The sequence below is a fragment of the Alligator mississippiensis genome, chromosome 1 (genome assembly GCF_030867095.1).
Source record: "Alligator mississippiensis isolate rAllMis1 chromosome 1, rAllMis1, whole genome shotgun sequence".
NCBI lineage: Eukaryota > Metazoa > Chordata > Crocodylia > Alligatoridae > Alligator > Alligator mississippiensis.
This window is the reverse complement of record NC_081824.1, coordinates 416986904-417002925: the sequence shown is the minus strand read 5'-3', so window position 1 is coordinate 417002925 and position 16022 is coordinate 416986904. Positions and strand designations below refer to the sequence as shown.

General features: G+C 44.8%; 1 protein-coding gene across 1 annotated transcript in view; it reads right to left on the bottom strand.

Moving 5' to 3' along the window:
• FOXO1 (forkhead box O1) overlaps nt 1-7366 on the bottom strand; it is a 92668-nt gene extending 85302 nt beyond the window's left edge. The window contains 2 exon segments of the mRNA XM_006259878.4: nt 6568-6926; nt 6929-7366. Coding sequence (XP_006259940.3) covers nt 6568-6926; nt 6929-7172 — 603 coding nt within the window. The 5' untranslated portion in view covers nt 7173-7366.
• Nucleotides 7367-16022: the final 8656 nt, after the last annotated feature.

Below are 16022 nucleotides of genomic sequence, written 5' to 3'. Positions count from 1 at the left end.
AGTATTTTAGACAAGTCAATAGACTGCAGCATGCATGACTTTACCTGACATTTCCTTTCAATTTGAGAGATACCTAAAAGTTTAGTTTGTGTTTTTCAAGAAATTATATTCAAAGAGGAAAGGGGGGAATGAAGCATATTTGCCAGTTGTCTTCGGTGCACGATTCAATCCAAATCTTTGAGGGGGGGGTTGTTTGGGGTTTTTTGTTTTTTTACAGACCCCCTTCTCTAGAACAAAAGTGGCTGATGCTTGAACTTCAGCATAGTCATGGCCGTACTCCAATGTGTTCTGCAATAATGTGGCTACAGAATTTGCCAGCATTGTGTTCCAAAACTCAAGCATTCATTTAAAAAAAAAAAAAAAAGCTGTTTACCATCTAGAGTTGTATTGGTAGTCATACGGGTAAACTCTTCTTGAATCTGAAGACAGCATGAATCAATAACTTTGCAATAGGAGGGGGGTATAAACCATCTGATTTATCTCAAAAGTGAGAGAACAGAAAAAAAAAGAGCAATGTTAATTATGTTATTGCTGATTATTCTATCAGGATCATCCAGGTAAAATCTTTATCCTGCAGCATCAGACTGCCTCTCCAGTGTCACCCTGGGTATCAATGCCCGAGTTACTAAAACTTCCAGCCCCTTTACCAATTTCTAAAATTCAAAGAAGAAATAAAAAAAACCCAAACAAACATAGAACTACAAATAAAAAGGACATAAAATGAAACGTTAGGTCTAATGTACCAATTGCCTTATTTTCACATCCAATTGATTTAAATAGGAATGCAGAACCTTGGGATATTTGCTCTGATATGTTAGGTCCAATCTTTGACAGCCATGAAGGTGTTTGGTTAATCATTCCTGGAATCAGACCTATAACTAAAGGAACCATATTAGCACCTCTGTAATTAAGACAAGTAACACCTGGGTGCAAAAAATGAAGTTCATTTTCAACATAAAAGTTCAAGGTTAAATGATGTGGCACACCAGACCAGAAAAATTACTAGCTGGGACAGGATATACATCTTGGCTGGCAGGACAGGTCTCTCACTACCCTTACACAGCCTCTCCAGCAAGTAAGATTTCCTCAGGTTCTGTTGCTGGGTCTCCCAGAACAGAAATAGATTGCAGCAGCCCTCAAAGGAGTCCTGAAGAAGGGGGCAGAAGATGCGCAGACCCAAGACCAGAACAGCTTCTTCTACGGAAAGGAAGGCTGATAAGAGTCTGGGAAAAAGGCAGCAGTGATTAAGTATATCACTGTAGATCCCTCTTCAGCAGTTTAAAAAAAATGGGGAAGATGCAATGCCCTCCTCCATCCTCCTGCAAATGTGAACTACACATTTTTTGTTAACTTAGCCTCTCACTTAACATCTCTGCTCAGATTCTTGTCTATTAACACCACAAACTAGAAGTTACTTCTAAGAGCAGTCAGGCAGAAGGCTGGGTAGAGATGCACCTATAGATTAACTAAATCAGAGCCATAAACCTGAGCTCACTTCATCAGATGCTGTGAAAGCTTATGCTTCTCTGACTTAGTTAATCTATCAAGTGCATCTCTCCTGCCTTCTGCCTATTCTTTCACTCTGAACTAGATTCTACAACACCTTCTCAGGACATCGTGGAAGTTAGCACAACTACTACTTCGCCTCTTCTGCACCTAAACAGAGGAGTTCAGTTTCCAGATCTCAGATGACACGTCTCACATTTCCAAAATTCCTTCAGTTTAGTAATGCTGGTGTTATTACTGTCATATACAAAGCAATGTGATAATTTACAATGGCCTAACGAAGGGTTTTTGAACCCGAAAGCTTGCTTAATAACTATTCTCCAACCATTTGGGTTGGTCTAATAAAAGATATCAAATTCACCCAAGGAACCTTGTCTGCCTATATCCTTAGACCAACACGGCTACAGCCTAAACCCCTGCATAATTTACAATGTGATTTTGATTTGGTGGAATCCTTATAAATGGAAGAGAGGGAAAAAAACCAGAAGCAAGACATGCTACCAGTCTACCAATCTGTGAAAAAGTATTCATTCCTATCATTAAGGGAAAGATTCAAAGATTCAATATTTCATGTATTCTATTTGCACTGATAGCAACACAGAAATTCTCCAAAATAATCTTCCAGTGATCTTCAACTGCTTTGTCAGAGTTACCTTCCATATTAAAGGGGAAAAAAGATATGTTTAACAAAAAATCTTGTAGAGATCTGCCCACTTCAAATATTTAGCATGGAATATACTTTTGCAATTTCAGCTATTTGCAGGTATAGAATAAAGGTCTTGCCGACTGTTATGAAGCGCTCTTTATTGTTAATAGCATTTTTCAAATTGTTGATCATATGTATTTGTGAGTTATGAATCAATTGCCACACCCTTAAATTTCCCTTGCTCAGACACCTATGTGATGAATTAGTCACTCATGACCACTGCAGCTCCTCTTATGACAGAAACAGCCAGCTCACTAAACAAAATACCTGGTTTGGGCTCACCTTAACACACGCAACTACCATCCATATTTTTGCAACTTACTTTCAACTGGTCTCATTCTTACAGCCAGGACAACAGGTAAGTCTAGGTGATCAAGACTTTACTAAGCCAAAAGTCAAGGAAATGTAACAAGTGATGCAATATGGATCCTCTCCACAGATAATTAAAGAAAAACAGACCACATTATGACAAATGCCATCAAAAATTAAATTGTTTTTTTCTGTTCAACAGAGCCCTGTGTTCAGAAAATTATTCTAAAGACATTTAATGTTAATAGTGTCAGCTTGACTGACACTTTTAAAGGCTGGAGGGAAAAAAAGAAAGAGCAGAAAGTGTTCAAAGGGGGAAAAATGTATAACATGATAATTTTTTTTAATAATGACTCTCACAGCTGTTCTGAAGTAAAACAATGGTATATGATATGGGGTATATACCAAATATATGCTTGATTTTATAAGCCATCTAGCCCAAAGTAAGTGGATTTATGTAAAGAAAAATGTTGCCTATGTTATTACTTTCAGGGAAATACACTGAGACCACAAAAGACTAATTCATAACCCCTCCTCTGCTATCTTCTACCTTTACCCAAGGACCTGGCTAAAGACCATTTTGACTGGAATAGTAACTCAAATCTTCATTCTTTCATGCAACATTCGTAATTGTTTAGTTCTTGTTATCTCTGTAGTAGATCTTGGTCTACCTACAATTTTTTCTAGCAAACAGGGTTATTACCAGCACTTGTTCACCTTCAACAATACAACAGGTTTACGTAAAGAATGTTTAGCTTCTCCCTTTCTTGTGTGCTTCACTCAATTTTACCAACAAAAAGCTGATGATCTGAAGGGGCTAGTTTTGTTTTGGGTTTTTCTGTTCACTTTGTTGTGTTCTTAAGGTTTTGGCTGAGTTTTTACAGTTCAGACTAAATTCGCAGGAACTCTAGAACAGACTTTAGATACATGTATAACTCGGAACAATTTTGCCTACTTTGGTAAATTTAACCCAAATAATCAATTCCTGGGTAAGTGAATATTAAAACCTGGTTTTGGAGTCAACATTTTCTTTATTCCCAAAATAGAGATGAAATTATAACCATCAAAAAAATGCATTGAACTGGCCCTGACTACTATTTATTTTCAATCCCTAGCAGTTAAATTGCATTTATCTATTATCAGTGTGTTTTTTGACTGAGGAAAAAGCAGCCGAAATTTTACAATAGGGGTGTTACAGAATAATGATAATTAGAGATGGAAGAAACCTATTAAGTCATCTATTTCACCAGCTACTAAAGAAGAATTATAATTAAGCTTAAAACCACCGAAAATTGGAACGTTCAAAAACACTACAGTCCACATTTTTAAGTTTATGAATTGGGTATGTAATTTGACAGGTCCCCCGACTAGGTTTTCAACTACATAAGCATCTAAAATTCCAATTATAATCGCAAGAAATGTTTTGGAAGATGTTTCACCCAAACAGGATATACAGTCCAAGTGAGAAAGGTAAAACAGTATCATACTACGCAATGGAGGCCATAAGTCAATGACAGTTGTTCCACATAACCAGCTGTACTTTCTGGCAGCAAAACCCCTCTAACCTACACTTATCCTTCCAGTAACCCTTCTTTTCCTTCATTGCCCTTAACTGACTCAAACTTAGAATTCAGTTTTAATCATTAAACCTAAAAAATCCACTGATTGCAAGAAAACAATAAAATCCAGATCTTAAATCCAACAGACAACTTAGGCCAAGACACTGATTCATCATTAAATGAGAAAAGTGATTTGAACTCTTTATGTCTGTCAACTCAGCTGTAAAACTGGCCAAAAGCAGAACTGCTTTGAGCAAGTTAAGGTGGACTAGGAACAAGACATCAGGTTTTAGAATAATTAAACTTGGAGAGAGAGGTTAAAAGCCTCTACCTACTATCTGAGCAATTAATTTGTATGATACTCCCATGCACAAAGTTCAAAAATAAGGAATTAGGGCAATTTATGCCCGAAGAGACTGAGTACAACTATTTAGATATGGCTTCCTAATGTCAACCATGTTAAAAAGTCACTGTACATGAAAAGTTGACTTTTAAAGATGTACAATATTGAAAACGATAAACAAAAGTAATAGAGCAGATTTTGTCATGTAAACAAATCTTAGGCCTAGGAAATCACTGAATTTGAGAGAAAAAGCTGTGTAACGCCTTTTTGCTTTGTTAAAACAAAGGCAACCAACATCAAAATATAGGTAATAGGCTATGAAGCAACCAACCCGCTACATTCTTTACAGGGTTTCTTTTAAATTCTTTTACTCAAACTGAAAATGCATGCGATCAATTCTTAACTTGTACTAACAGACTGTATCCCCTGAAAGACTGTAATTTTTAAAGTGAGAGTATACCTCATTTACAACTATTTCGGTTCAGTATTAACCATTTCATTTTTAAATGGAGTCATTCACGTTTCTTCAACAACAACAACAACAATCATTCTTAGCACCAGAAGCTGCACCTTTTCATGCTTTTAAACCAAAAAGTCCTTAGCATGCAATCCAAGTTCTCATAAGAGAATGCTATCTAGCTGTAAAAGCAAAACATAAAGAAGGGCCTTAAGTAATACCACATCCCTAGTTAAGTCATTATTTTATAAAAGGTAGTAGCTCGGGCTCTTGAGTCCCCTACCATGTACAATTTATATTTTAGGTCAGTTTCAAATTTATTTGGAAATCACTGATCTATAATACTGCAAATTTAACCTATCCTAACTGGAAAGATATTGATGTATTTTGCTGACTTTGTCTAAAAAGCTTGTAGAAGCCTATCCAAGGATCAAATTAAAAGCTGAGACAATCTATCATGCCAATTGTTCCTTTCCTGTCAGAGATGCAACTAACGTTTATTGTAAAATCAAGTGAGAAGCAAGGCCAAAAACCCATATACCTGGATCATGAAAACAGGTATAAAAGACAGGCCTGATAATAATTTAACAATTCTCGCAATGCTTCTTTGAGATTAAATACTATCACCTAGGAGAAAAATGGGCATCAGAAGTTCATCCATCACGGCTGCACACAGACAAGTGGTAGGTAGCCAGGTTTCAAAAAATATAACAGATTAAAACAAAGGGGAAAAAAAATCAGAGAAAAGTTCTGGATGGACAACCTGCTTTGAGAGAGCTGCAGGTGATGTGTGAAGTGACAAAAGAGGTGGGCTCACTCGCTACACGGAAGGCACGCATGGCTCAGCAGCCGTACTCTTTGCTCCTGCCTCCACACCAGTCCCTAGCAGGAAGCAGGACCAGAGGCAAAACCGCACTTGCTGCTCCACTCGAGTCTGCACAAAACGGAGCAGCAAATCCCATGATCAACAGATCACCTGCCCTGCTGCAGCTTTTAGGTACACAGATGACTGTCAGAGGGAGCTGTCTCCCAGTTCACTCCCAGCCCCCGGAAAACTAAAGCAAACAGAGCCCTCCACACGCGCGCGCGCGCGCACGCACGCACGCACACACACACACACACACACACACACACACACACACCCCCCACCCCTTGGTCTGTAAACACCCAGGATTATAGTAACCCTTGTCCTGCCTCTCTCTGCCCCTTCTCCACCTGAGCGTGTTTATGACCCCGAGTTGTTGGGTCATGTCTGCACTTCGCTTGTAAATTCCTTGCGGCAAGGACTGCTCTATTTGCTCCCGGGAGGCGCCGAGCACCCGGGGGACAGCGAGGCAGTGCGTGTCCCGCGGACGAGAGGGGGCAGCGCTCGGCTCGGGCCGGCTGCCAGGGGGAACTCGCTCGCTCGCTCGCGCTCGCAGTGGCAGGCAGCTGCTCGGGACAGGACCTGTTGCACAGGCAGCTGGAACCTGCACAGGCTTGAACTGCGGCTCCCCCCGCGCCGCCGCCGGCCACCCCGGGCAGCGCACGCGTCCCCCGCCCGGCTCCGCTCCCCTGGACGCGTCTGTCACTCTGAGCTCGCTCGCTTGGTCGCCGGGGGAAGTGACACGGCGGGTCTCGCCACGGCCGGCTGCAGCGGGGAGGACTGGGGCTGGGGCGGGGGGAAGGGGCCCGGCTCCTCGCTCACCTTCCAGCCGGCGGAGCTGTTGCTGTCGCCCTTGTCCTTGAAGTAGGGCACGCTCTTGACCATCCACTCGTAGATCTGGGACAGCGTGAGCCGCTTCTCGGGGGAGCTCTCGATGGCCTTGGTGATGAGGTCCGCGTAGGACAGGTTGCCCCAGGCGTTGCGGCGGGACGAGCTGCTCTTGCGGGGCAGCGGCGCCGAGGGCAGGGCGGGCACCGGCGGCTGCTGCGGGGGTTGCAGCTGGGGGCCCGGCGGCGGCGGCGGCGGCGGGCGATGCAGGCAGCCGGACTCCTGGCACGGGAAGTCCCCGCAGAGGCAGGCGCCGGGCGCGGGAGCAGCGGCGGCGGCGGCGGCGGCGGCGCGGGCAGGGGCGGCTCGAAGTCCTCGCTCTCCTCCAGCAGGCGGAGGTTGCTGATGAAGTCGACGCCGAGCGGCGCGGCCGAGGACGCGGCGCCCTCGGGCTGCCCCCCGCAGGACGGCGCCGGGCTGGACGTGGCCGAGCTGGGCGGGTTGAACTCCGGCCGGGGCAGCGGCCAAGTGCAGGAGCGCGGCCGCGGCAGCGGCTCGAAGTCGGGGTCGATGTCCACGAGCGCCGGCGCCTCCGCCATGCTGGGCCCCGCGGCCGGACACCGGGCGGCAAACTCAGCGCGGCTGCGGCATCGGGCCGGGCCGGGGCGGGCGATGCGCGACCGCCGGCTGCAGCCCTCGCCTGGCTCCGCTCGCGGCTGCAGCGACGGTGCCGGACGCGGCGGCCCCAAGCCGACTTACTGGAAGCGGCGCCCGCCCGCCTCCTCGCCCGCCCCGCGGCCGAGGCACGGCCCGCCCAGCTCCGCGGCCCGGCCCGCCCAGCTCCGCGGCCCGGCCCAGCCCAGCCCGGCCCGGCCGCCCGGCCAATGGCAGCGCCGCGGGGCACGGCGGGGCGGGCTCACACGGGCGCGGGGCGTGTGTGAGCGTGACGGGATCCCGGGGGGGGCGCTCCTGGATGTGTGTCCGGGACGCCTGGGTTGTGTGTGCGTGCGTGCGTCTGTGTGTGTATAAGTGACGGGATCCCGTGTGTGTGCGCGCGTGTGTGGGTGTATGAGTGACGGGATCCCGTGTGAGAATGTGCGTGTGTGTGTGTGTGTGAGAGAGAGAGAGAGAGGGGCGCTCCTGGATGTGTGTCCGGGACGCCTGGGTTGTGTGTGCGTGTGTCTGTGTATGTATGAGTGACGGGATCCCGTGTGTGTGCGCATGTGGGTGTATAAGTGACCGTGTACCGTGTGTGTGTGTGCGCGTGTGTGGACGAGCCAGGCGGGGCCGGCGGCTTCAGGCGCGTTCCCTGCTGGGGGGGGGCGAGTCCCGCCGCCTCCGAGGTGGCTCGTGAGGCTTTACCCTGGGATCCTCCAGGCGCCCCGGCCCGTGCCCCGCCCCACGCGCCCGTCAAGCACCCCAGTAACCTCCAGTTGCCACCCAAGCCATTGTGTAAAAGCCTGCTCCTCCCTCCCGGGCAAGAAGCCCAGGACAATCAGCCCCGAGGTAACCCCGTGGCCTAGTTTTTTGAGCCTGCGAGATGCTTAAATAGGACTTGAATTAGCTGCTCGGGACTCTGAAGGTCTGGGCCCAGCCTCTCTGCATTAGTTCCCCCTGTCATAACACTGCCTGGCAGGAGGGGTAGGTATGGGTGAAATCCTGTGACATGCTCAGGCAGTCACCTGGAGTTCCGTTTCTGCAGGGGAATCCCTGCTTTCCCCTGGCTGGGAAGGGAGCTTGCCCCCCTTTATTTTGAAAGGGAAAGTGTATCCTAAAAGCCCCTGGTGGCTTTAGGGTTGGGAAGAGCAGACGCCCGGTTCCCTCCGAGTGAGGCTTCCTGCCAGCAATGCTGGACCGTCCTGCAGAAGTTTCTGCCTCCCCTGCCTTGGATTTCTCCCTGCGCACGCAGAGAGGCAGAGCAGCGCTGTTGCTGTCTGGGGCTGACCCGCAGCTCCAAGCAGCAACAAGGCTGTCTGTCGAATTACTCCACCCAGCCACCCACCCACCAGCTGCCGACATCAGACGAAGGGAGCCTCTAGCATCCTGAACCTGCCCCGGCCCAGCTACTCAGGCTGGCGATTTTACCACTCAGAACTGCATGATTTAATGGCTTTCCCTCATGCCCACAAAATCTATGGGCTAAAGAAAAAGACGGTTCTTCCCACACAGGCAGATGTGGGGTTCTTTCTTGACAAATGGGTGTTGCTCAGTCATACAAGTGGCCTGGGAGGTGTAGAAAAGACCAAACTGATCACTGGTGCAACTTCACCATCATCCCTTTTGGCCTGTTTGCCTTGCCAGGAAATGTGAGCACTGAGTGAAGTTCTGCTTCAACCATTGCAGCATATATTTTGACGCTGTGTGGTAGTACACAACCTTGAGATAATTACAGTTTTAAATGAACTGTTAACACTTTTCATATCACTTTTCTTAGCAAACCCCAACACAATTTAACGATGTATTTATCCCCTCCCAATAAGACATCGGTTCCAGGACACATTGCATATGCATTACAAGACTATTTGCATACAAAGTGCTGTATGTTTAAGGCAACACTGAAGTTTAAGTTTTATTTAAAATGAGAAGGAGGATCTTTTCATGTGAACAAAAGATCAGAAAGATGATGCACGACTGCTTTTCAACCTTTTGTTCCAACTGGCAATCTCAAAGTTCAGATCTGCGTTGTCCTTAGTAGTAGTAATGCATGTAATAATCTACTTTTGACATGGAAAAGTGTCACAAAATTCACAATTTAACCACTGACACTTGATGTTGAATATCAAAGAGCCCACTAAGGCAGGGTTGCTTTCACCTTTCAGTCAGCAGACTTCTTGCTGTTGTTGCCCTTATCTTTGAACAAGGCCGACTATATTAATGTTATTTAAATACAGTGCATTGTTTCTACAAGATTATTTTTATCAAAAGTAACAATAATAGAATAAATAGCAATATACTGGTATAAAACTGGCTTGCAACTAGTTTTTGGCTTTCAACTATATAATTGGTATGACAAATCTCACATATTTGTGCATATGCTACTTATTATAAAACACTTTTTAAGTACATGGTGAAAATACATGGTTAGGGAAAATACATGGTTTAAATACATGGTTAGTACATGCATACTAACAGATCCTATTTTTGAATAACATTTTGTGGTGTTTATTTTTTACATTGATTACATGACTAAGCCTTATCAGCTGGGTGGTTGTCAAATTTCAAGCCTTGCTTGTTTTATTAATTTAAGTAATTTCTGAGTCACCTAAAGACTAAGAAAGACTCAACCAAGAAATCTGTATTGTTTAGCCTATGCTTTTAAAATAAACATTTTTTTTATTCAGTAGGAAAAAAAACTCGTCTGAACTCAACCTAATAACTTGCATGCCACGTTTCAGTTTGGAGCAGATTTATTCAACAGTGTTACACAACTTTACTACAGTGGTTTCCCTGTAATAAGAATGAACACCCAGATTAAAGCAGCAACTACAAAACGAAAAGAGAAGCAAAAACTGGCAGGAGCAGCCAGGGACAGAAAAACTGGATGTGCTTAGAAGAGGTTCAAAACAATAGGGCTGGTTTAGAACATTAGCTTTCTTTCGTGACAGTTTTAAAAGAATCGTATTCCTATTCCCTGGTCCTGAATGATTTGGGAAACTGTTGGAAAACTGTGATTTCTCTTTGTCAGATACAGCCAGCTAAAACTAAAAAGGAAGTTTTTGTAATAACATATTAGTAAGTACTTGTGTGGCAACTTTGTTGGTTACTTCTACTTCCTAGAGTTTCTCTGTCACATTCGTACCACTTTTCATTGGGATTGATGCTTGCTTCTAGATCAGTATTGATTAATAAGCCTAAAGGTAATAAACCAGTTTGCACTGGGTGGTAGTAGTGGGATAGCTGAGTATGATTAAAGTAGAAAGCAAAGAAAGAAACAAAAAAAATCAGAATTTTCAAAATGCTGCATTTTATTAGCAAGTCAAGCCATAAAGCCAAAACTATGATACGGGTAACACAGAAGACCCCATCTTGAATCATTGAAGTCAAAGGAAGTGGTGTCATACTGCATATTAACAAACTCTGCCTCATCAATTAAAAAAATTGGCCTATATGCTTCATAGTTTACTTAAGTAAAGTGATCCTTAGTAAAGTTGTCTGACTGGCTTCAGTCAAGTAACCCCTGTGCATAAGGATTACTTAGAAGAGTTCTCAAATCAAAAAAGCACTGAGACATTTGCTTAAGCAGTTTGCTAACTAGAAAAACTTTCCTATATCTGGGTCTCCTCCCATCAAGCAGTTTGAGAATCAGAGCATCATTGTTACTCAAGTTCAATAAATAATGTTAGGGCCATGTGGAATTTTATATTTTAGTCCCACCACCACCAATATTTCAACACTGCTGCTGAATACTTTTGGCCTGCTGCATAGAGACTTTACTTCCACCCGAACTGTTTCTTGTTATGCTGCCTAAAGTACAGCCCCTGTTCCTTTTCCTAAAACAGTGTTGTGCAGCACAAGGCCTTCTACTGCATATACAAACCACGGCACCAGGTTCATTTCATCTTCCACAGTGCCTTAAGTAGTGATGAATGCACCAAAATTTAATGTTTACTCCCACATTTCTGCTTCCCAACTGAGCTCCTCTGTTTTGAAAAGCATCACCTCATATTTTTCTCAAATAAATAGCTGAAAATAGTCTTTTATTATGACTGAAATAAAGCATAGTCTTTTAACATACTGACCATTGATTACCCAGTAACAACTAGTTGAAGCAGAGAATAGCTGCATTTTTTAAGACTGCACATATAATCATATTTCTGAAATTAGCAATTAAATTAACTTGAGAGCACTATATTCAGTTCATAACTCCTTTTTGTTTATTTTTTAACATACGACAGAAAAAACAGAGGCAAAATATCAGTTAATCCCTGTTATCAGGGGACTACTGTGCAAGAAGGAATAATTGTAGAGAAGAATAGGCATTTTTTTTACCACCAGGGTCCAAAGAAGTTCTGTTTGAGGGGAGTAGTATCAATTTGTGGTCCAGACTCCAGGGATGGCAGCAGAGGCACTGATAAGTCATATCCACTTATCTAAAATACACCTTTCCTCCAGCCAGTGCCACCAGTCTTGGGGTATAGAGGGGCTTACTGTAGACTTCCCAGCAGGGTTTGATAATGTCCTGTGTCACTACGGTCCTATTCAGATGAACTTTCTTTAGTCAGGGCCCCTCTGTGTTTGGAGCCAGCATGATTTAGAATTGGAATTAGTCCTTTACATCTGATACAAGAGGGAGCAGCGGGCCCGACCTGACATGGCAGCAGCGGGGGTAGGGGACGACTAGGCCTCCTTCCCCCATTGGGCCCTGGCCCACTCCCCCCCACACCCCCAGACCCCCTGTGTCAGCCCCGAGCCTGCTCTTCCCGTCCCTCCACTGCCACTGCGTCATCCCGGGCCTGCTGCCCTCCCCCACCTCTCCCCCCACAACTGCCATGGTGGGCCGGCTTCTCCCCACCCTCAGGCCGGGTCCTCCCCCACACCCTCTGCATCGGGCCTGGGTGCACTTCTCCCCTCCCCCCACCACTGCAGCAGGGAGAGGGGGGAGCGGGCCTGGACCCCAAGCAGCAGGAGGGAAGGGAGTGGGCCCGGATGGGGTGGGGACATGGGGCTCCATACCCACCTGCTCCCCCCTGTCATTCTTGACAGGCAATTGGCTAGTATATATATAAAGGGCTTAGTCCATCTGTCTGTGTCTGTGTGTCTGTCTGTAATGCTCTTTAAATGTGAATAGCTTGAAAACTGTAAGAGAGAGAACATTTGCATCTTCAGAAAAATTTATTTGCTAAACCTTGCAGGGCTGTTAGCATTTGTTCAGTGACCATGTCAGGATGATCCCAACTTCCAGAATTGTGAAAATGTCAGGGCCCAGGGCTGTTTCTACTGAGCTCCTCTTGGGAGGGCGCTGGGAGACTGGTGCAGCGGGGAGGGCAGAGGGAGGGGCCAGCTGAGGAAAAGTGGGAGCTGGGCAGAGGTGCGAGGCAGTGGGTGAGCAGCGGCAGCCCTGTCCTGATCCCTGAGCAGGGAAGGAGGCAGCTGGGGGTGGCATGGAGGAAGCCCCAGAGTGTGGGCGGCTGTTGTGTGGCACAGAGCTCACCTGCCCTTGCCCTTGTCCAGCAAAGAAGCGCGCAGGTGGTGGCTGGGCAGCCACCCACTGGATGAGAGCAAGTGCAGGAAGGCACTGGTATCTTCAAATGTTCAGCCTATTTGATTTAAGTTTTATAAATATTTAATTTATTTAATACGCATAAAAAGTAAAATCTGTTTGTTTTTGTAACTTGAAATTTATCCATTATTCTTGATGGGCAATTCACTAGTTAAAACGCATTGCTTTATACTATTTTAAATGTGTAATCTAGCTCTCCTCCAAGAATTTAAAGTGACTAAAAACAAGCCATCCAATGGTGTCCTGTGAGACATCAATGTTGAAGTAACTTGAATACTAACATTTTACTTCAATGAGCATTTTTCATGAGTCATACAAGCAGAAGTCCCTTTAAGAGTAATAAGTTAATTCATTTTTTAAATTCATACATTATCTATATCAAAGGTGGCCAAACCACAGCCTGCGAGCCACATGCGGCTCACCGGCACAGTACTTGTAGCTCTCCTACTTCTCCCAGGACTGCTGGCTCAGGCACTGGGCTGCAGGGGTGGGGACTGCAGCCGTGCCACTTACCCCAGGTACACTCCCCACAGGGAAAGCCAGAGTAGCTCGACGCTACAGTGGTGGGGGGTGGGGGAGGGTGGCCACCTCTACTCCAGGTCACTCAGCACACACCCCCACCCCATGCTCTCTGGCTCTTGAACTTCTGTGCAGGATCAGATGTGGCTCTTAGATAAGTACCGTAATTTTGCACATATATCCTGCGGGGTATATGCGATTTTACAAAACAAATGGATGGGTGCGGGCTATACGGGGGTGCGGGCTGTCAACGGACTTTTTTTCCGCGGGGCCCAGGGCTGGGGCAGGCTGCGCTGCCTCCCCGCTGGGCCCGGGCAGGCCAGGCTGTGCCGCTGCTGCCGCGGGGGCCAGGGCCAGGGCATGCCTGGCTGTCCTGCTGCTGCCACAGGGGCCGGGGCGGGCTGGGCTGCACCATCTCCCCGTGTATACGCCGCCATGGGGAATACACGGGTGCGGCGTATACACAGACTAATTTACGAAAATACAGTTTTCCATGGGTTATACTTGAGTGCGGCTTATACCCGTGGGCAGGCTATATGTGCGAAAATACGGCAACTCTGGCCACCCCTGATCTATATCAATACTTACCTTTGTAATCATGCCCTAGTACTCTAGGCCAGTGTGGAGGCAACCTTTTTGACACAATATTAGCCCCACACCCTTCCTGAGTGCCAATCTAATCCCCCACCTGCTGCTCTGTTTTCTGTTCCATTCCCTATCTGCCACTGTGCTGCCTGTCCCCTCCCTGGTCTGCCACATACACAAGCTGCCCATGCCACTTATGGTACCTGTGCTGCAGGTTGGCCACCCCTGCTCTAGGCACTGCACATGAACCAGTATATAGTGAGCAGCTGTCAATGTTTCAACTAGCTTTGAATTTAAACAGGGAAGATGGGTACAAAGTGAGAGAGAGGAAATATTATTAATCCCAATTTACAGACAGGAAATTAAAGTGCTGAGAAGTTGAATAATTTGCCCAAGGTTATACAGGAAGTGTGTGCAAAGACAGGAATTGAGGCCAGACCTTTTAAGTCTCAGGCCAATGCCTTAAAAAGGCCTACATTTATTAAATAGTTATTGTTGTATAATTGTATTCAGTGAATTTAAAAGCATATTTAGATTCTGCTCTCATTTACACCAGTATACACTCAAAGAGTCTCTGCTAAAACAGTGAAGCTGCTCTAGAGTTACATCAGCCTAACTGAAATCAGGATGATTTAGTCCATTGCCATTCCTTCCACCAGCTGCCTATCACACTAGAAATTTTTGAAGAAAAGTGTCATTATGATGTAGAGCTAGAGAAAGAGTGCAAAAGATGTCCAGCTTGTGGCTTGGAATTAGTTCATCTTGGCAATATTGACACCTCATTTTTGTTCTGTTTCTGCAAACTTTCAATTTAGTTTTACTGGCAAAAAATATAGAAATAACATTTAAAACTTGCAAAGATGTTCAAATAGGCACAGGGACTAACCTTTAAATTTACTTCCACAAGTGTTCATACCAGAAGTGTTCGTGTACTGGGTCAATCAGAGGGGTAAAAATCCATGAACATGAACTTATTGAGTTATGTTCAGTGTAAACTAGCATAACTCAACTTTCTATTATGTATGAACACAGAATAAAAACATAAAAGAATTGAAAGGATACTTACTGAATAAACTCAAATGACAAATACTTTTTGTAAGTCACAACTTGCCTGCATACTGCATAAGCAGAAGAAACTCAATCACACATATCAATTGTCACAAATTCCTCTCTCAGTTTTGTTGCAAATCATTGCAATATGGACTTCACATAAACCATTTAAATATGTATGTGATAAATTGAAATAAAAAGTTTTAAAAATTGAGTATGATGCTCACCATTAATTAATAAAATTGAATGTGCTGCTCACCATTTATCAATTAAATAAACAACAAAGGTAGTGCCTCATGTAGTTATATCTGTTTTTAATGAGTCATGTGCAATCATTGACTGTGATGTAAAAACAGGAGGCAAAAGTTTATCAGGTTTCAGGTTTGGCTGAATCACATGGCCCACCCATATGCAAAGCCCAGCATGCCTGGAGTAAACATAACATGAATAGTGCGTATGTTTTCCAGGGCATCATGTTTCTGGTCTATCGTAAATACAAGCCATTACAATATTCTCCCACGTACTATGCTGAACATTTTCAAGTACATTTATCGTTTGTTTTTTTCTTTGACATGTTGCTGGATGAAAAATCAGTTTGCTTCACGTGATAGCATTTGTATATTAAATACTTTTATTATGTTTGAGCCACAAACTACAGACGGGTTGTTTGACAGTAAGCAGTTTTTGTTGGTTTTGTATTGTGGCAAATTCATATCAGTTCCCAGTATTCACAAATATTATTACCTTTTTTTTTATGGCAAAAGTGTTTGCTATCTGTCTGTGCTAATAAAAATATTTTCATACGTAAAGTCGAAATGGAAGCGTGTGATATGGGCTTAAATTGCAGTAAGAGAGATTTAGGTAATACTAGCAGTTTTCAAGCTAGGGTCATGATCTCAGCTGAGGTTGCAGGACTTAATGAGTGAGGTCATGAGCTCTATAGAAATTCAATTATACTACTCAGGCTCAGACCAGAACTGAGGTTGGGAACTGCTAGGTTAGACATTGGAAGGACACTGAAAAACTAACACCAGAATAGATGACCCAGGGAGGCTGTAGAATCTCCATCATTGGT